Genomic DNA, 20,965 nt, shown 5'->3' on the forward strand with positions numbered 1-20,965 from the left:
ACCAGTAGAAGGAGGAAATTAGAAATAGCAAGGGGAGTACCAATAGTAAGAGGCGCCTTGGGTGCAATCCCAAAACAGCGGGAGCACCACTTGAACACCATCATCGGCATTGACAAATTCGCCATTAGTCAATTGCAAAAGGCGGCCTTACTAGGAACTGCTTCCATCCTGCGACGAGATCTGTAATACCATCAGACATCCACATCTGCCTATCCCAGGTCCTTGGTAAGGACTCGATAGGTAGACAAAAAATGCCCAATCCAGTCTGAACATCTGGATGACTGCGATGATCAATAATAATAACAAGAACAACAACATTAAAAGGGCCAACCAGTACAAGGAGAAATTAGAAATAACACGATGAATTTTGCCAGACTATTGCAACTGTCTGAATAACAATAGATACACCTTGCGAGCTGCTACAGAGGAGCTGTCCTAACCCTCTTCCTGTCTACCCGGCATTCTAACCTCCGCTGCCTCTTTGTTCTCTGGGAAGCAGCCCCTCCCTCTGGGTAATCCAGACTACATTCCACCACACCCCTGTCCAATTGGCAGCGCTGGGATATTAAGGACGACGGTGGTGCAGAGCCTGTCAAAGCAGCCGTGTCTTTCCTCCCCAGGCATGACAACCCCCTCTTTGATTTCATCGAGAGTTGCCTGCGCAACAAGCACGAGATGGTGATTTACGAGGCCGCCTCGGCCATCATCCACCTCCCAAATTGCACAGCCCGGGAGCTGGCTCCGGCAGTCTCAGGTGAGTGCAGCACAGGAATCCGTCCCTTTATTTCGGACCACGGAGTAGCTGGCGGACATGGCTGGTGGAGAGCTGGGAAACTTTACTCGCCGTATCTGTTAAAGCAATTATACGGCCGCCAAGTCGGTTACAAAAAAAAATAAAAATCCGGCGTGTAATAAAAGCCCATTAAAAAAAGGACCCTACCCACCATGGCAGCAACAATGCAAATCAAATCAGCCACAAGTTCTAACCGTGGTGCACAGGCTCCATTAAGGTCATAACTCAAGGACTACCCATGCAGGGAGTTCTCTGCTTCACAAACACAATTGGGACCAGAACATCCATCACTTAAATGATTGAGATGACTCCCACCCCCACCCTTCTGGATGCTTCCCCAGATGCCTCTCCAGGTGTCAGCTTGGAGGAGGATGAATTAGTTCCCGGCATGTCAGGAGGGGAGTTGCTCAATGGCTCCAAGCAGCTGTCCGAGAGGGATTGGGCTGAAGCACAGAAGGCAGAGAGAAGGCAGGAGCAGAGGAGGTCAGCCTGATTACTTGAGAGGAAGCAGCCTTGTCCCTCTGGATGGGCTGCACCAGAAAGCTGGCTATTTAGCACAGCACACCGAGGGAGGAGTTGCTGGGAACAACGTCTTGTATTTCCTACCTGTGTGCTTGCTGGTCGTTGCGATTCTTGCATTGACACCGTGCCTTGTGAAATCTGGACTTTTTCTTGCCTTGCGAACCCCCTCGTCTTGTGGGTTTAATTTTTGTCCGATGGGTTTATTTCGATTGGGAAACTTTCACCTGCCTGGTGGACTCGGCACCCCTCGCTCTGTGGACTCGCCTCGCTCTGCTGGTGGCTGGGCTGAATTGGGACACTTCTGGGGGGAGCGCGGTTTCAGTGAAGGGAGTTGCGGGGAAATATGAATAAACCCACCAAACCACAGTTACATCTGTGTGTATGTGTGCGGGACTGAGTGCTATATGACTTGGCGACTTTTGTCACAGAGGTTAACCCCACCCCACCCCCTTAGCAGCAACAACACAATCAAACCAGCCACTTCGGGGGCTCCGTCTCCATTTGTGGCCCACAGGCACACATGACACAATCAGGTTTTGAGGATCTTTCAGAAAAACAGGGTGGGGACCAACCGTATATCGGGGTGGGCGGAATGATATTCCCTAGAGAAGGGGCCCCCACCGAGAAGGCCCTTTTTTGTGGTCCCACCAGGTGGACCTCTTTAACAGACGGGACCCGCAACAGTTCTGGTGGGTCAGGGAGATATAACTGGGAAAAGATGGTCCTTCAGATATCCTGGCCCCAAACGTGGAGGGCTTTGAAGCTGACCACCATCAACCTTGAATTGGACCTGAAAGAAATCAGCATCTCTTGCAAGAGAGGCAACACCTGGCGAGTCTGCGGCTTGCGCAAAACCGTTCAAACCGCCGCATTCTGAACTTGCTAAACCAGGGGGGCCGAACCTATGTGCCGCGGCCCACTACCGGGCCGTGGCCTACCGGCCACTTGGCCGCAAGACAGGCTGGCCAGCGGACACACACGTGTGTGCATCCTCACCCCCACTCGCGCTAGCGCCGGTGGGCCCGTTTGCACATGCGCCCGGGGCTAGTGTTGGCGGCTAGCGCCTGTGCAAATGGGGCCACTAGCGTGCACGGGGTTTGTGCCTTCCATTTGGCACGCGCACGGTTGATGGCGGCTAGCGCCTACACCAATAGGGCCGCTAGCACCGTACAGGCTGCGCATCCTGTTTGTGTATGTACGCGGGCGCTAGCCGCAGCAGTGGCTAGCGCCTGCGCGCCTGCACAAACAGCACTGCTAACCCTGTTCGCGAGCGCACACACAAATTTCCCAGCTGCTCTCTTTCCCTACGGGCTGCCAGCATGAAAAGATTGGTGACCTCTGCACTAATCCTCTGAATACTCTTCAAGGGCCGCCCCACACGAAACGCACAACAGTAGCCCAGTTAAGGTCAAGGGTCTTCCCGTTCTGCTGGCCTCTGCGGCAGCTTTGAAGCCCTCAGAGGGGTCGGCGGGGATGTAGAAGAGGTGTATTTATCTGGGTGGGTCGGAAATACGGTACAGATGATGAGCTGTCCATCAAGCTCGACACTTCTTCCCCCAACTCACAATGTGTGACAGGACCTCAAATTGTCATTTTGGTCTCCCCTCAGTGCTTCAGCTTTTCTGCAGTTCCCCCAAGCCCGTCCTGAGATACGCTGCCGTCAGAACCCTTAATAAGGTGAGCGCTGCTTCTACCGGGTGTAATTTATTTATCCATTAAATTGAGATGTCACGTCGCCGTCAGGCGGCGGCGGGCCACTTTTGCGAACTGCTCAAAGCGAGGGCGAAACGTGGCAACCTTCAATGCCTTCAGGCCGTCGTGCATTTACATTTCGTGCGACGTTAAACTTGGTTTAGTGACCGGCGTTGGGGGAAAAAAGGGACTCACGACCGTTTTTCACGCTTAACAGCCATTGCGGCATCCCCCCGTGGTCATGTGATCCAAAGTCGGCCGCTCGGCCTCCAACTCCTATTTGCAGCGTCCCGGGGTCACATAATCCCCTTTGGCGACCTTAAGAGGAGCAAAGTCAATGAGGGAAGCCAGATCCACTTAACGACCGTGTGGCTATCTTAACAACTGCAATGATTTACTTCACTATATTAGGAAAGGTTGTAAAATGGGACGAAACTCATTTAGCAACTGTCTCACTTAGCAATGGAAATCTTAGGCTCGGCTGTGGTCGTAAGTCAAGGACTGCCTATAAAGAAGGGAGGGGTTAGCTATGAAGGACCACATTGCTTGGACTTCTCTCCAGAAGGGCAGAAATTCCTGATGATGGAATCAGCTGATAATGAAGAAGGATTTCTTGGTGTTACGTTTAATTTACTTATTTTATTGTGTAGTTTATTTTATACTTTATTTTATTATTTTACTTTTTATACTTTATTTTATATTTTATTTTACCTTATTGTTTTACTATTTTATTTCATATTGTTTCATTTTGTTTGGTTTTATTTATTTTATTTTTTTATTTTTTCATTTCATTTCATTTTATTATTTATTTTATTATTTTACTTTTTATATTTTATTTTACCTTATTGTTTTACTATTTTATTTCATTTTGTTTCATTTTGTTTGGTTTTATTTATTTTATTTTATTATTATTTTATTTTATTATTTTATTTTATTTTATTTTAATTTAATTTTATTTCATTATTTATTTTATTTTATTATTTTATTTTATTATTTTATTTTATTTTATTTTATTATTTTATTATTTTATTTTATTATTTTATTTTATTTTATTTTATTTTATTTTATTTTATTATTTTATTATTTTAAATCCTGTCAGCCTTTCTGGGTGCTTCTTTCAGGTGGCCATGAAGCATCCCTCGGCGGTGACGGCCTGCAATTTGGACCTGGAGAACCTGATCACCGATTCCAACCGCAGCATCGCCACGCTGGCCATCACCACCCTGCTGAAGACGGGCAGCGAGAGCAGCGTGGACCGGCTGATGAAGCAGATCTCCTCCTTCGTCTCCGAGATATCGGATGAGTTTAAGGTCAGCCTCCTAAACAACCACTTCCCCACCGTTCCCAACCAACTGGCCCGTGGCCCGATAGCAGGCCGTGGACCTGCCGCTTGTGCAAATGGCCTCGTGAGTGCGTGGAGCTCCCTTTGCACAAGCGGCAGTGCAAGCCGCTTGGGTATAGACCCCCCCTTCTAGCACTGATGATCTTACCTAGTTGGGTCATGAAATGTCTGCAGGAAAGCCACCCAGCTCAGAGAGCGTCAAGCACTGCACTCTCCTCCTCCTCCTCCTCCACTCCTCTCCACAGACCCCACTCTCTTTGAGTACTGATGATATTACCTAGTTAGGTCATGAAACGTCTGCGAGAAAACACCCCAGCTCAGAAAGCACCCAGGACCCTCACAGTTCTCACAGTGACACAAATAGCTTCTTTAATCCGACAAGAGTCTGTCTCTAGGTGAAGAACAGTTAAGAAACGACTCTTGAGTAATCCCATTTGATTCTTTTGGGACCTTGCAACCGTTCTCTTCCCCTCACATTGATGCCTTTTCCATTTTAAGCCATCCCTAGCATAACCGAGAGCAGAAGCTCTCAATCTTGACCACTTGAAGACGCTGGACTTCAACTCCCAGAATTCCCCAGCCAGCATTCTGGGAGTGGAAGTCCCTGCGTCTTCAAGTGGTCAAGACTGAGAAACCCTTGTGTGCTCCCACATCTCTCCATCATACAAGACCACCTTCTGCTGCTCGTGCCCTCATGATGCCCTACACAAAGGTGGGCTTTTCCCAGAAGCTCTTGAATTGACTTGCTGCAGAGAAACGACCGGTCCTCACTCAACGCCGTGCCGTCGTTGCCTTACAGGTGGTGGTCGTCCAAGCCATCAGTGCTCTGTGCCAGAAATACCCCCGGAAACACAGTGTCATGATGACCTTCCTGTCCAACATGCTTCGGGATGACGTAAGCCGCCTCGTCTGCATTGGGGTGGGGTGGGGAGGGGTTTTCCTGCAGCCTTCCGTTGGGGGAACTTAACCTACCGGGGTGGGGGTGGAGTGGGGGGGTGTAGCCAGATTTGCTGAACGACCTCGAGTGCCTTAACCACTGCGGCGATTCGCATGACGAGAAAGGTTGTCAAATGAGGCAAAAACTCCTGTCGCAACTGCCATCGCTTAGCAGTGCAGATTTGGGCTCAATTGTCGACGTAAGTCGAGGACCGCCAGATAAACAAGGGAGCAGTTGGGGGGGGTCAAGGATCCTGTCCCTTGGCCTTTTCTCCGTAGGCAGAATTCCCTGCCGCTGGAGTCGGCTGATCGTGAAGGGCGTTCTCCCAGAGTTCACGTTTGATTTTCTTTCGTTTCGTTTTTATTGTATTTTAAAAAATAAATAAATGTCAGAGCATGCACAGTCTTCCCGCGCTGAGGTAGCCCAGGAGTAAAAACAGTAAACCGTGATTGGTATTCAATGTGGTTTGTATTACACACTATCTACAAATGTGCTAGACACAAAATACATGCAGGTGGTGATAATTCAGCAAACTCCAATGCGGTGGCTCAGTGGGTCAGGACGCTGAGCTTGTCGATCAGAAGGTCGGCAGTTTGGCGGGTCGAATCCCGAGGGCCGCGTAACAAAGTGAGTGCCTGTTACTCGTCCCAGCTTCTGCCAACCTAGCAGTTCGAAAGCACGTAAAAATGCAAGTAGAAAAATAGGGACCGCTACGGTGGGAAGGTAACAGCGCTCCATGTGCCTTTGGTGTCTACTCATGCCGGCCACATGACCATGGAGACGTCCTCGGACAAGCGCCGGCCCTTCGGCTTTGAAACGGAGATGAGCACCGGCCCCTAGAGTCAGAAACGACAAGCACGCATGTGCGGGGGAACCTTTACCTTTACCTTACCAATGCACAGCAGTTACAGCAGGGAACAGGAGAGAGAGAGAGAGAGAGAGAGACTCTAGCAAAAAGCCTTCCCTTTTATACTCAGGCTCTTAAAGGGATACACACACTGGTTAGCTTCTAAAGCAGTAGCTTGACCAAAAATATATTTTAGCCTCCAGGGCTTCAGCTTTCCTCTTGAGGGTCTTCCTGTAAGCCTTTATGGGTGGTTTTTTTAGGGGGCCATGAAATGATTTGGGCCTCAGTTGTAGTCGTAAGTCGACCTCAGGCCTGACTGCTGCTCTGCACATCTGCTGTGTGTCTCTCCCCCCCCCCGCAGGGCGGCTTCGAATACAAGCGGGCCATTGTGGACTGCATCATTGATATCATCGAGGAGAACCCCGAAAGCAAAGAGCCGGGCTTGGCCCACCTGTGCGAGTTCATTGAAGACTGCGAGCACACGGTGCTGGCCACCAAGATCCTCCACCTGCTGGGCAAGGAGGGGCCCAGGACCCCCTCCCCTTCCAAGTATATCCGCTTCATCTTCAACCGGGTGGTGCTGGAGAACGAAGCCGTTCGGGCTGGTGAGTTTGAGAAGGGGCAATGGCCTCCCTTCCACAGCCGGTCTGGTTTGTGTTGAGGGGCTTTAAGATGGCTGGACTTCAACTCCCAGAATTCCCCAGCCAATCTGTTTTAAGATGGGTGGACTTCAACTCCCAGAATTCCCCAGCCAGCTGGCTTTAAGATAAATGGACTCCCAGAATGCCCCAGATAGCTTGCTTTAGATAAATGGACTTCAACTCCCAGAATTCCCCAGCCAGCTGGCTTTAAGATAAATGGGCTTCAACTCCCAGAATGCCCCAGCCAGCTGGCTTTAGATAAATGGACTTCAACTCCCAGAATTCCCCAGCCAGCTGGCTTTAAGATAAATGGGCTTCAACTCCCAGAATGCCCCAGCCAGCTGGCTTTAGATAAATGGACTTCAACTCCCAGAATTCCCCAGCCAGCTGGCTTTAATATGGGTGGACTTCAACTCCCAGAATTCCCCAGCCAGCATGCTTTAAGATGGGTGGACTTCAACTCCCAGAATTCCCCAGCCAATCTGTTTTAAGATGGGTGGACTTCAACTCCCAGAATTCTCCAGCCAGCTGGCTTTAAGATAAATGGGCTTCAACTCCCAGAATGCCCCAGACAGCTCGCTTTAGATAAATGGACTTCAACTCCCAGAATGCCCCCGACAGCTGGCTTTAAGATAAATGGACTTCAACTCTAAGAATGCCCCCGACAGCTTTAAGAGAAATGGACTTCAATTCCCAGAATCCCCCAGCCAGCTAGCTTTAAGTGAAATGGACTTCAACTCCCAGAATCCCCTAGCCAGCTGACTTTAAGATAAACGGATTTCAACTCCCAGAATCCCCCAACCAGCTGGCTTTAAGATAAATGGACTTCAACTCCCAGAATTCTCTAGCCAGCCTATTTTAAGATGGGTGGACCTCAATTCCCAGAACTGAGCTCTGCTGGCCAGGGAATTCTAGGAGATGAAGTCCACATACAGGTAGTCCTCAAACCTACGACCGTAATGGGCAAATTAATTCATCACACTTGTAAAGTGGATTGTCACATGCTGGCTGGGGAATTCTGGGAGATGAAGTCCATATACAGGTAATCCTCGAGTTATCCCCGTAATGGACAGGCTAAGAAAGTCGTGACTCCTAAAATGGATCATCTCCTGACCCAATTTTGCAACCTTTTTTGCAGCTGCCATTAAGTGAACCCATTGTTCGCTTATGGGACATTTTTGCTAAAGGCCAGGGCGTCCCTTGAAATTTCAGAACCGGGTTGCAAATAACTTGAGTTGCTCCTTTGTAAACTTTGAACGTCCACTAAGCAACTGGTTGTAAATTGAGAACTACATGTATCTTAAAAGTTGCCGAGACCAAGCCATAACCGTCGTTAAGAGAAACTCCTTGGGTACTTGTGCTTGGTCTTGGAAGTCCTTGAGATGGACTAGCCACTTAAAAGTGACTTTTATGTATTTTTTTGAGAGGCTTAGAGTTGCCAGGGCTGAGCCATAACCGTCGTTACAAGAAACTCCCTGGGTACTCCTGCTTGGCCTTGGAAGTCCTTGAGATGGACTAGCCACTTGAAAGTGACTTCTTTTTATTTGGCTGGGCAGCTTCGAGCAGAAAAATATTTAAAATGAAAAGATAAATATTGTCAGCTATATCAAATGACCGATAACGTGACATCATTTTGCCTCTTGCCTTGCCTTCCTCTGCAGCGGCCGTCAGCGCTCTGGCCAAATTCGGGGCCCAGAATGAGAGTCTCCTGCCCAGCGTTTTGGTGCTCCTGCAGAGGTGAGTTCAACCCTCCGCCCCTTACACAAACACACACACACACACAACACAAACAGACACAAATCCAAATTTCTTCTGAACTCATTGTAAGTTGAGGACTTATACGTGTCTTAAAAGTTGCTGAGCCGTACCGTCGTAGGAGAAACTCCCAGGGTGCTTCTGCTCCTGTCATGGAAGTCCTTCAGATGGACTAGCCGCTTGAAAGTGATTGCTATTTATTGGTCTGGGCAGCTTAGAGCCAAATGGATTCTCTCTTTTTTCTGGGCCTCCCTAAATCTAGACTTGGAACGACTCTCAAGCTGTCTTTCTCGGCTTTTCTTTAGGCCAGGGGCCTTCAAACTTGGCCCTTTTATGACTTGTAGATTTCAATTCCCAGAATTCCTCAGCCGGCCATTTTGATGAAACTGGGGGCTTGGATCCAGACCAGGGGCCTTCAAACTCAGCCCTTTTATCATCTGTGGACTTCAACTCCCAGAATTCCTCAGTCAGCCAGGGCTGGCTGAGGAATTCTGGGAGTTGAAGTCCATTGGTCATAAAAGGGCCGAGTTTGAAGGCCGCTGCTTTAGGCCATGGGTGATTTCGGGTTTTAGGGAGGGCTGGTTGAACTTGGGCCATTTCCCTTCCCCTCTCTCTCAAAATTTTGACACTTGGCAACTTATTCACACTTATTCACACTTACGACGGTTGAGGTGTCCCGGGGTCAAGTGATCCCCTTTTGCGACCTTCTGACAAGCACAGTCAATGGGAAAATCAGATTCCCTTCACAATCAGATTGTTACTGCAGTGATTCACTTAATAACCGGGGCAAGAACCATGGTAAAATGGGGCAACCCTCACTTAATGACTGTTTTCCACACTTACAACCGTTGCAGCATCCCCATGGTCACGTGAGCCAAATTCAGAGGCTTTTGGCAACTGACTCGCATTTGAGACGGTCGAAGCGTCCCGGGGTGGTGGGGTGGTTTGTCACGTGATCCCGTTTTGCGACCTTCTGACAAGCAAAGTTAAGGGCGGGAGCCGGATTCGTTTAACAACTGTGCTCCTCACGTAAGAACTGCAGTGATTCGCTTAACGGCTGTGGCGAGAAAGGTGGTAAGCGGGGACAAAACTCACCTAACAACCCTCTCGCTTAGCAACGGAAACGTTGGACTCCGTTGTGACCGTAAGTGGAGGACTACTTGTAGTTTGGCCCTCCACAAGAGTCGAAGTTTCTCAGGTGCCCAGCCCTGGGCTAGAGGTGTGTGTGTGTGTGTGTTTGTGGCTTTTGTGTGCTTAAGCTGGCAGTTCATAAGTTGCATTTTAAGGCTGGTGGTTTTTGTCCACCAAGAAGCTTCTGACCAACGTTGGTCTCACGTTTCTTCTTTGGCTTCCTCCTCCTCCTCCTCCTCCCATCTTCCTCTTCCTCTTCGTCGTCCTCCTCCTCCCATCTTCCTCCTCCTCCCGTCTTCCTCTTCGTCCTCCCCCATCTTCCTCTTCCTCCTCCTCCTCCTCCCATCTTCCTCTTCCTCTTCATCCTCTTCCTCCTCCCATCTTTCTCCTCCTCCCATCCTCCTCCCATCTTCCTCTTCATCCTCCTCCTCCCGTCTTCCTCCTCCTCCCATCTTCCTCTTCCTCCTCCCATCTTCCTCTTCATCCTCTTACTCCTCCCATCCTCCTCCTCCCATTTTCCTCTTCCTCCTCTTCCTCCTCTTCCTCCTCCCATCTTTCTCCTCCTCCCATCCTCCTCCCATCTTCCTCTTCCTTTTCATCCTCTTCCTCCTCCCATCCTCCTCCTCCTCCTCCTCCCATCTTCCTTTTCCTCTTCCTCGTCCTCCTCCCGTCTTCTCCTCCTCCCATCTTCCTCCTCCTCCTCCCCCTCCTGTCCTCCTCCTCCTCCCGTCTTCCTCCTCTTCCTCCTCCTCCCGTCTTCCTCCTCCTCCCCCTCCCCTCCTCCCCCTCCACGCAGGTGTGTGATGGACAGCGATGACGAAGTCCGGGACCGAGCCACCTTCTACCTGAACGTGCTGCAGCAGAGACAGCTGGCTCTCAACGCTGCCTACATCTTTAATGGTAGGGGGCCGAATCACAGAGCTGGGAGGGACACAGAGCAGTGACACCTTCTTTCGAAACCTGGCAGCTGGATTCAAACCCACCCACCCCCACCCGCCATTTTGTCTTGGGCAGGTCTGACCGTCTCCATTCCCGGCATGGAAAAGGCCTTGCACCAGTACACGCTGGAGCCTTCAGACAAGCCTTTCGACATGAGGTCCGTGCCGCTGGCCACCGCCCCGGTCTTTGAGCAGAAAGCAGGTACTGGACTAGAGCAGGGGTAGGCAACCTTGGCTCATTTATGACTCGTGGACTTCAACTCCCAGAATTCCTGAGGCAGCATGGCTCAGCTTGGAAACCCCTCCCTTTTCCCTCAGCATGGCTGGCTTAGGAATTCTGGGAGTTGAAGTCCACGAGTCATGAAGGGGCCATAGTTCCCCCATGCCGGCTCAGGAATTCTGGGAGTTGAAGTCCACGAGTCATGAAGGGGCCATAGTTCCCCCATGCTGGCTCAGGAATTCTGGGAGTTGAAGTCCACGAGTCATGAGGGGGCCACAGTTCCCCCATGCTGGCTCAGGAATTCTGGGAGTTGAAGTCCACGAGTCATGAACGGGCCATTGTTCCCCATGCTGGCTCAGGAATTCTGGGAGTTGAAGTCCACGAGTCATGAACGGGCCATTGTTCCCCATGCTGGCTCAGGAATTCTGGGAGTTGAAGTCCATGAGTCATAAAAGAGCCACGGTTGCCTACCCCTGGACTAGAGGGTTGTCCAGCTAAGGCGTGTGTGTGTGTGTGTGTGTGTGTGTGTGTGTGTTTTGAGGGCCACAGGGACCTTTGAAAGGCTTCTCATTCCAGAAGCTTCTTCAGCTCTGACTGGGATGATGAGGAATGGCAGGATTTATACTCCTTGCAGACAGCCGGTCATTTGCCTTCTTTTTAGAGGGTCGTTGAGACCACTTGGGGGAACGACCTGTATGATTGTGAATTTTTCTTTTCCTCTTTGCATCCAATTCTCTTACCTTCCTGGGTCAGAAATATTAACGGTGGTTTAATTTTCGATTTCAGAGATTTCCCTGGTGGCCAACAAGCCTGAAAAAATGGCTCCTTCACGACAAGACATCTTCCAGGGTAAAGATGTTTTTGTTCTCCACCACCATCTGAATTCGCCCCTCACGCTTAGAGACAGGACAAAAGGTCGCCCTTGTAGAGATTAAAGAAACGTTGCTTTTTTTTTTGTTCGTTTCCTGCCTTAATTTTTACCAATAGCTCAAGGCAGAGGACACATCCACACCTTCTTTTCCCCGTAGATTGGGCTGAGAGAGAAGGATTGGCCCAAATTCACACAGCCGGCTTCCGTGCCTAAGACGAGACTAGAACTCACCATCTCCTGGTGATTGGCCCAAAGTCACCCAGCCGTCTTTCATGCCTAAGGCGGGACTAGAATTCACTATCTCCTGCTTTTTTATTTGGAATTTTGACCCTAAACCCTAAACTGAGCCGTGGTGGCACAGTGGTTAGAACGCAGTACTGCAGGTGAATTCTGCCGGCTGCCGGCAGTTGGCAGTTCGATCGTGACCAGCTCAGGGTTGACTCAGCCGTTCATCCTTCCGAGGTCGGTAAAAGGAGGACCCAGATTGTTGAGAGCAAGAGGGTGACTTTGTAAACCGTGAAGTAGTATATAAGTGTAAGTGTTATTGGTTAGTGGGAAGGAAGGAAGGAAGGAAGGAAGGAAGGAAGGAAGGAAGGAAGGAAGGAAGGAAGGAAGGAAGGAAAAAAAGGAGGGAGGGAGGGCCCTGGTGGTGCAGTGGCTAGAATGCAGTATTGCAGGCTAACTCTGCCCCCTGCTAGCAGTTCAGTCCTCAACTTCCATCCTTCCAAAGTCGGTAAAATGAGGACCCAGACTGTTGGGGGCAAAAGGCTGACTTAGAGCACTGTGAAGCGGTATATAAGTCTTAACTGCTAAGCGCTATTGCTATATTATTTCTTTTCTTTTATCTCTGATTGCTCTTTCTTCCCCGTTTAGAACAATTGGCAGCCATTCCGGAATTCAAGAACCTGGGCCCGCTTTTCAAGTCCTCTGAAGCCGTGCAGCTGACGGAGGCTGAGACCGAGTATTTTGTCCGCTGTATTAAGCACGTCTTTGCGAATCATGTTGTCTTCCAGGTAAAAAAAACCAAAAAGAGACAAAAAAGCAAATATTGGGGACATTGGCAGAGTAAAGTAACGAAAGAGACTTGAAGCTAGTTCAGTTCAGTTTAGAATCTTTCACCGTCACCTCTCTGTAGAGCAGCATAGGCCACTTTAACACCCGTGGACTTCAACTCCCAGAATTCAGCCCAGGGGAATTCTGGGAATTGAAGTCCACAGATCACAAAGCAGCCAACGTTGGGCACCCATGTCATAGAGCAGGGGTCTTCAAACTTGGCCCTTTTAGGAGTGGTGGACTTCAACCCTACAATCCTCCTCCTCCTCTCCACAAACCTCACTCCCTTTCTAGCACTGATGATGTTCCCTAGTTGGGTCATGAAATGTCTGCAAGAAAACTGCCAAGCTCAGAGAGCACCAAGGACCCCACAGTCATCTCCTCCTCCTCCTCCTCCTCCTCCTCCTCCTCCTCCTCCTCCTCCTCCTCCTCCTCCTCCTCCTCCTCCTCCTCCTCCTCTCCACAAACCTCACTCCCCTTCTAACACTGATGATATCCCTTAGTTGGGTCATGAAATGTCTGCAAGAAAACTGCCAAGCTCAGAGAGCACCAAGGACCCCACAGTCATCTCCTCCTCCTCCTCCTCCTCCTCCTCCTCCTCCTCCTCCTCCTCCTCCTCCTCCTCCTCCTCCTCCTCCTCCTCCTCTCCACAAACCTCACTCCCCTTCTAACACTGATGATATCCCTTAGTTGGGTCATGAAATGTCTGCAAGAAAACCGCCAAGCTCAGAGAGCACCAAGGACCCTACAGTCATTCTCCTCCTCCTTCTCCTCCTCCTCCTCCTTCTTGCAACCCCCATTCCCATCTAGCCCTGATGACATTACTTAACCAGGCAATGAAACATCTGTAAGGTAACCACCCAGCTCAGAGAGCACCAAGGACCCCTCATTTCAACCCTGAGCTGCAAATATTCTCCTTATTGGTTCCCCCTTGGCTGTTTGAGAGAGCCACCCACAAACTCGGAATCCCCACCAGGCGCCCTTCTTTCTTTCAGTTTGATTGCACCAACACCCTCAACGACCAGCTCCTGGAAAAAGTGACGGTTCAGATGGAGCCTTCAGAAGCCTACGAAGTCCTCCGTTGCCTCCCGGCTCCCAGCCTTTCCTACAACCAGCCGGGCATGTGCTACACCCTGGTGCAACTGCCCCTGGACGACCCTACCGCAGGTACCGCCAGGGAAGCCTTTCTCTTCCAGATGTTCTTCTAGATGCGCATCCCTTCCCCCGTGGGGGGGTCCGCCTCTGCCTTGAGGCTCCGATTCCCCCTCCATTCCTCTCTCCATGTCGGCTTTCTTGGCCAGTTTTCAGAAAGGCACTAGAATTCCCAGTCGCCCACCTAGCTCAGTAGCCCAAAGAGTGAATAGCTTAACGGACTCTCCCAACACAGCCACACAGTGTTTTGGGCAGCGCACGTAAAAGAGTAGCAGCTCTTTTATCGCCTGGTTTGCAGCACGTGGAGAGCATTTGTTAAGCCCGTTTTGGTGAGCTCATGCTTTCCTGGAATGTGGAACCGAGAAAATGGATTGCTTCAGTTAATAAGAGTCAGTTTGGTCTAGTGGTTAAGGCACCAGGCTAGAAACCTGGAGACATTGAGTTCTAGTCCTGCCTTAGGCATGAAAGTTGGCTGGGTGACTTCAGGCCAATCACCAGAAGACGGTGAGTTCTAGTCCTGCCTTAGGCATGAAAGTTGGCTGGGTGACTTTGGGCCAATCACCAGGAGACAGTGAGTTCTAGTCCCGCCTTAGTCATGGAAGCCTGCTGGGGTGACTCTGGGCCAATCACCAGGAGACAGTGAGTTCTAGTCCCACCTTAGGAATGAAAGCCAGCTGGGTGACTTTGGCCCAATCACCAGGAGACAGTGAGTTCTAGTCCCGCCTTAGGCATGGAAGCTTGCTCGGGTGACTCTGGGCCAATCACCAGGAGTTGGTGAGTTCTAGTCCCGCCTTAGGCATGGAAGCTTGCTCGGGTGACTCTGGGCCAATCACCAGGAGACAGTGAGTTCTAGTCCCGCCTTAGGCATGGAAGCTTGCTCGGGTGACTCTGGGCCAATCACCAGGAGATGGTGAGTTCTAGTCCCGCCTTAGGCATGGAAGCTTGCTCGGGTGACTCTGGGCCAATCACCAGGAGACGGTGAGTTCTAGTCCCGCCTTAGGCATGAAAACTGGCTGGTTGACTTTGGGCCAATCACCAGGTGACTGAGAGTTCTGGTCCCGCCTTAGGCATGAAAACCGGCTGGGTGACTTTGGGTCAATCACCAGGAGACAGTGAGTTCTAGTCCCGCCTTAGTCATGGAAGCCTGCTGGGGTGACTCTGGGCCAATCACCAGGAGATGGTGAGTTCTAGTCCCACCTTAGGCATGAAAACTGGCTGGGTGACTTTGGGCCAATCACCAGGAGACAGTGAGTTCTAGTCCCGCCTTAGGCATGGAAGCTTGCTCGGGTGACTCTGGGCCAATCACCAGGAGATGGTGAGTTCTAGTCCTGCCTTAGGCATGGAAGCTTGCTCGGGTGACTCTGGGCCAATCACCAGGAGACGGTGAGTTCTAGTCCCGCCTTAGGCATGAAAACCGGCTGGGTGACTTTGGGTCAATCACCAGGAGAGGCTGAGTTCTAGTCCAGCCTCAGACATGGAAGCTGGCTGGGTGACTTTGGGCCAGAGTAGTGGTCCATGTGCCAAGGGGTTGGGGACCCCGGGTTAACCAACTCTCTCCTTTGCATCTTCTCTCTCTGTCCCCCCCTAGTGGCCTGCACGTTTAGCTGCACCATGAAGTTCACAGTTCGAGACTGCAACCCCAACACCGGCGTGCCAGAGGATGATGGTTACGATGACGAATACGTGGTAAGGTCCAGCGGGTTGGTGGTCAGCTGGGGGCAGGGTTTTGATTGGACAATTGCAAGACAATGGACAATTGACTATTTAACCTTCCCCCGACAGACCCTGAGACACAGCAAGCGGTCATCAATGGGGACCGTTTGCCAAGCATTCGGGTTCGAATCGCGTGGACGTGAAGATGCTGCAAAGGTCGTAACGGTGAAAAACGGTCGTTAAGTAAATATTTTCCAGTGCCGCTGTAACTTTGAACAGTCACTAAATGAACTGTTGTAAGCCGAGGACTGCCTGTATTCCAAAGCATATGACACACGATGGTATATACAGGTAGACCTCAAGTTACAGCCGTTCATTTAGTGACCGCTTGAAGTTACAACACTCTTGAAAAAAGGGACTCATGACCATTTTTCACCCTTAATGACCGTCACAGCATCCCGAGGGCAGGGGTGGGCAACCTGGGCTCTTTTAGGACTTGCGGACTTCAACTCCCAGAATTCCTGAGCCAGCATGGGGGAACTATGGCCCCCTCATGACTGGTGGACTTCAACTCCCAGAATTCCTGAGCCAGCATGGGGGAACTATGGCCCCTTCATGACTCGAGGACTTCAACTCCCAGAATTCCCTAGCCAGCATGGGGGAACTATGGCCCCCTCATGACTCGTGGACTTCAACTCCCAGAATTCCTGAGCCAGCATGGGGCAACTATGGCCCCCTCATGACTGGTGGACTTCAACTCCCAGAATTCCTCAGCCAGCATGGGGGAACTATGGCCCCCTCATGACTCGTGGACTTCAACTCCCAGAATTCCTGAGCCAGCATGGGGGAAGTATGGCCCCTTCATGACTCGTGGACTTCAACTCCCAGAATTCCTGAGCCAGCATGGGGAAACTATGGCCCCTTCATGACTCGTGGACTTCAACTCCCAGAATTCCTGAGCCAGCATGGGGGAAACTATGGCCCCTTCATGACTCGTGGACTTCAACTCCCAGAATTCCCTAGCCAGCATGGGGAAACTATGGCCCCTTCATGACTCGTGGACTTCAACTCCCAGAATTCCCTAGCCAGCATGGGGAAACTATGGCCCCTTCATGACTCGTGGACTTCAACTCCCAGAATTCCTGAGCCAGCATGGGGAAACTATGGCCCCCTCATGACTGGTGGACTTCAACTCCCAGAATTCCTCAGCCAGCATGGGGGAACTATGGCCCCCTCATGACTCGTGGACTTCAACTCCCAGAATTCCTGAGCCAGCATGGGGAAACTATGGCCCCTTCATGACTCGAGGACTTCAACTCCCAGAATTCCCTAGCCAGCATGGGGGAACTATGGCCCCCTCATGACTCGTGGACTTCAACTCCCAGAATTCCTGAGCCAGCATGGGGCAACTATGGCCCCCTCATGACTGGTGGACTTCAACTCCCAGAATTCCTCAGCCAGCATGGGGGAACTATGGCCCCCTCATGACTCGTGGACTTCAACTCCCAGAATTCCTGAGCCAGCATGGGGGAACTATGGCCTCTTCATGACTCGAGGACTTCAACTCCCAGAATTCCCTAGCCAGCATGGGGGAACTATGGCCCCCTCATGACTCGTGGACTTCAACTCCCAGAATTCCTGAGCCAGCATGGGGCAACTATGGCCCCCTCATGACTGGTGGACTTCAACTCCCAGAATTCCTCAGCCAGCATGGGGGAACTATGGCCCCCTCATGACTCGTGGACTTCAACTCCCAGAATTCCTGAGCCAGCATGGGGGAACTATGGCCTCTTCATGACTCGAGGACTTCAACTCCCAGAATTCCCTACCCAGCATGGGGGAACTATGGCCCCCTCATGACTCGTGGACTTCAACTCCCAGAATTCCTGAGCCAGCATGGGGGAAGTATGGCCCCTTCATGACTCGAGGACTTCAACTCCCAGAATTCCTGAGCCAGCATGGGGGAAACTATGGCCCCCTCATGACTCGTGGACTTCAACTCCCAGAATTCCTGAGCCAGCATGGGGCAACTATGGCCCCCTCATGACTGGTGGACTTCAACTCCCAGAATTCCTCAGCCAGCATGGGGGAACTATGGCCCCCTCATGACTCGTGGACTTCAACTCCCAGAATTCCTGAGCCAGCATGGGGGAACTATGGCCTCTTCATGACTCGAGGACTTCAACTCCCAGAATTCCCTAGCCAGCATGGGGGAACTATGGCCCCCTCATGACTCGTGGACTTCAACTCCCAGAATTCCTGAGCCAGCATGGGGGAAGTATGGCCCCTTCATGACTCGTGGACTTCAACTCCCAGAATTCCTGAGCCAGCATGGGGAAACTATGGCCCCTTCATGACTCGAGGACTTCAACTCCCAGAATTCCTGAGCCAGCATGGGGGAACTATGGCCTCTTCATGACTCGAGGACTTCAACTCCCAGAATTCCCTAGCCAGCATGGGGGAACTATGGCCCCCTCATGACTCGTGGACTTCAACTCCCAGAATTCCTCAGCCAGCATGGGGGAACTATGGCCCCCTCATGACTCGTGGACTTCAACTCCCAGAATTCCTGAGCCAGCATGGGGGAAGTATGGCCCCTTCATGACTCGTGGACTTCAACTCCCAGAATTCCTGAGCCAGCATGGGGAAACTATGGCCCCTTCATGACTCGTGGACTTCAACTCCCAGAATTCCTGAGCCAGCATGGGGGAAACTATGGCCCCCTCATGACTCGTGGACTTCAACTCCCAGAATTCTTGAGCCAGCATGGGGGAACTATGGCCCCCTCATGACTCGTGGACTTCAACTCCCAGAATTCCTGAGCCAGCATGGGGGAAGTATGGCCCCTTCATGACTCGTGGACTTCAACTCCCAGAATTCCTGAGCCAGCATGGGGAAACTATGGCCCCTTCATGACTCGAGGACTTCAACTCCCAGAATTCCTGAGCCAGCATGGGGGAACTATGGCCTCTTCATGACTCGAGGACTTCAACTCCCAGAATTCCCTAGCCAGCATGGGGGAACTATGGCCCCCTCATGACTCGTGGACTTCAACTCCCAGAATTCCTCAGCCAGCATGGGGGAACTATGGCCCCCTCATGACTCGTGGACTTCAACTCCCAGAATTCCTGAGCCAGCATGGGGGAAGTATGGCCCCTTCATGACTCGTGGACTTCAACTCCCAGAATTCCTGAGCCAGCATGGGGAAACTATGGCCCCTTCATGACTCGTGGACTTCAACTCCCAGAATTCCTGAGCCAGCATGGGGGAAACTATGGCCCCCTCATGACTCGTGGACTTCAACTCCCAGAATTCCTGAGCCAGCATGGGGGAACTATGGCCTCTTCATGACTCGAGGACTTCAACTCCCAGAATTCCCTACCCAGCATGGGGGAACTATGGCCCCCTCATGACTCGTGGACTTCAACTCCCAGAATTCCTGAGCCAGCATGGGGGAAGTATGGCCCCTTCATGACTCGAGGACTTCAACTCCCAGAATTCCTGAGCCAGCATGGGGGAAACTATGGCCCCCTCATGACTCGTGGACTTCAACTCCCAGAATTCCTGAGCCAGCATGGGGCAACTATGGCCCCCTCATGACTGGTGGACTTCAACTCCCAGAATTCCTCAGCCAGCATGGGGGAACTATGGCCCCCTCATGACTCGTGGACTTCAACTCCCAGAATTCCTGAGCCAGCATGGGGGAACTATGGCCTCTTCATGACTCGAGGACTTCAACTCCCAGAATTCCCTAGCCAGCATGGGGGAACTATGGCCCCCTCATGACTCGTGGACTTCAACTCCCAGAATTCCTGAGCCAGCATGGGGGAAGTATGGCCCCTTCATGACTCGTGGACTTCAACTCCCAGAATTCCTGAGCCAGCATGGGGAAACTATGGCCCCTTCATGACTCGAGGACTTCAACTCCCAGAATTCCTGAGCCAGCATGGGGGAACTATGGCCTCTTCATGACTCGAGGACTTCAACTCCCAGAATTCCCTAGCCAGCATGGGGGAACTATGGCCCCCTCATGACTCGTGGACTTCAACTCCCAGAATTCCTCAGCCAGCATGGGGGAACTATGGCCCCCTCATGACTCGTGGACTTCAACTCCCAGAATTCCTGAGCCAGCATGGGGGAAGTATGGCCCCTTCATGACTCGTGGACTTCAACTCCCAGAATTCCTGAGCCAGCATGGGGAAACTATGGCCCCTTCATGACTCGTGGACTTCAACTCCCAGAATTCCTGAGCCAGCATGGGGGAAACTATGGCCCCCTCATGACTCGTGGACTTCAACTCCCAGAATTCTTGAGCCAGCATGGGGGAACTATGGCCCCCTCATGACTCGTGGACTTCAACTCCCAGAATTCCTGAGCCAGCATGGGGGAAGTATGGCCCCTTCATGACTCGTGGACTTCAACTCCCAGAATTCCTGAGCCAGCATGGGGAAACTATGGCCATGACTCGAGGACTTCAACTCCCAGAATTCCTGAGCCAGCATGGGGGAACTATGGCCTCTTCATGACTCGAGGACTTCAACTCCCAGAATTCCCTAGCCAGCATGGGGGAACTATGGCCCCCTCATGACTCGTGGACTTCAACTCCCAGAATTCCTCAGCCAGCATGGGGGAACTATGGCCCCCTCATGACTCGTGGACTTCAACTCCCAGAATTCCTGAGCCAGCATGGGGGAAGTATGGCCCCTTCATGACTCGTGGACTTCAACTCCCAGAATTCCTGAGCCAGCATGGGGAAACTATGGCCCCTTCATGACTCGTGGACTTCAACTCCCAGAATTCCTGAGCCAGCATGGGGGAAACTATGGCCCCCTCATGACTCGTGGACTTCAACTCCCAGAATTCTTGAGCCAGCATGGGGGAACTATGGCCCCCTCATGACTGGTGGACTTCAACTCCCAGAATTCTTGAGCCAGCATGGGGGAACTATGGCCCCCTCATGACTCGTGGACTTCAACTCCCAGAATTCCTGAGCCAGCATGAGGGAACTATGGCCCCTTCATGACTCGTGGACTTCAACTCCCAGAATTCTTGAGCCAGCATGGGGGAACTATGGCCACTTCATGACTCATGGACTTCAACTCCCAGAATTCCTGAGCCAGCATGGCTTAGTATGGAAACCTCTCCCTTTCCACTCAGCGTGGCTGGTGCAGGAATTCTGGGACTTGAAGTCCACAAGTCACAAAAGAGCCAAGGTTGCCTACCCCTGCCATAGGGTCACATGATCAAAATTCGGACTCTTGGCAAGTGATATGTACTTATGACAGGTTCAGCGTCCCAGGATCACGGGATCCCCCTTTGCGACCTTCTGATCTGCAAAGTCAGTGGGGGGCAAAGCTGGATTCACTAAACAACCACGTTACTAAGTTAACCCTGGCAGCGATTCACTTAACAACCGTG

At 51.4% G+C, this 20,965-nt stretch overlaps 3 protein-coding genes across 7 annotated transcripts in view; 1 reads left to right on the forward strand and 2 right to left on the reverse strand.

The window, feature by feature from the left end:
* The window catches only part of KLHDC10 (kelch domain containing 10), a 331,421-nt gene that overhangs the window by 120,018 nt on the left and 190,438 nt on the right, over window positions 1-20,965 (reverse strand). The window lies entirely within an intron of this gene.
* MEST (mesoderm specific transcript) overlaps window positions 1-20,965 on the reverse strand; it is a 64,701-nt gene that overhangs the window by 24,983 nt on the left and 18,753 nt on the right. The window lies entirely within an intron of this gene.
* COPG2 (COPI coat complex subunit gamma 2) overlaps window positions 1-20,965 on the forward strand; it is a 38,965-nt gene that overhangs the window by 14,199 nt on the left and 3,801 nt on the right. For all 3 annotated transcript variants that reach the window (XM_083366098.1, XM_083366096.1, XM_083366097.1), the window contains exons 10-21: window positions 621-754; window positions 2,925-2,992; window positions 4,129-4,317; window positions 5,149-5,244; window positions 6,495-6,738; window positions 8,436-8,511; window positions 10,457-10,560; window positions 10,675-10,800; window positions 11,605-11,667; window positions 12,563-12,702; window positions 13,738-13,909; window positions 15,483-15,580. In XM_083366098.1, coding sequence (XP_083222224.1) covers window positions 621-754; window positions 2,925-2,992; window positions 4,129-4,317; window positions 5,149-5,244; window positions 6,495-6,738; window positions 8,436-8,511; window positions 10,457-10,560; window positions 10,675-10,800; window positions 11,605-11,667; window positions 12,563-12,702; window positions 13,738-13,909; window positions 15,483-15,580 — 1,510 coding nt within the window. The remainder of the gene's footprint in view (window positions 1-620; window positions 755-2,924; window positions 2,993-4,128; window positions 4,318-5,148; window positions 5,245-6,494; window positions 6,739-8,435; window positions 8,512-10,456; window positions 10,561-10,674; window positions 10,801-11,604; window positions 11,668-12,562; window positions 12,703-13,737; window positions 13,910-15,482; window positions 15,581-20,965) is intronic.

Source organism: Vipera ursinii (assembly GCF_947247035.1).
Source record: "Vipera ursinii genome assembly, chromosome: 6".
NCBI lineage: Eukaryota > Metazoa > Chordata > Lepidosauria > Squamata > Viperidae > Vipera > Vipera ursinii.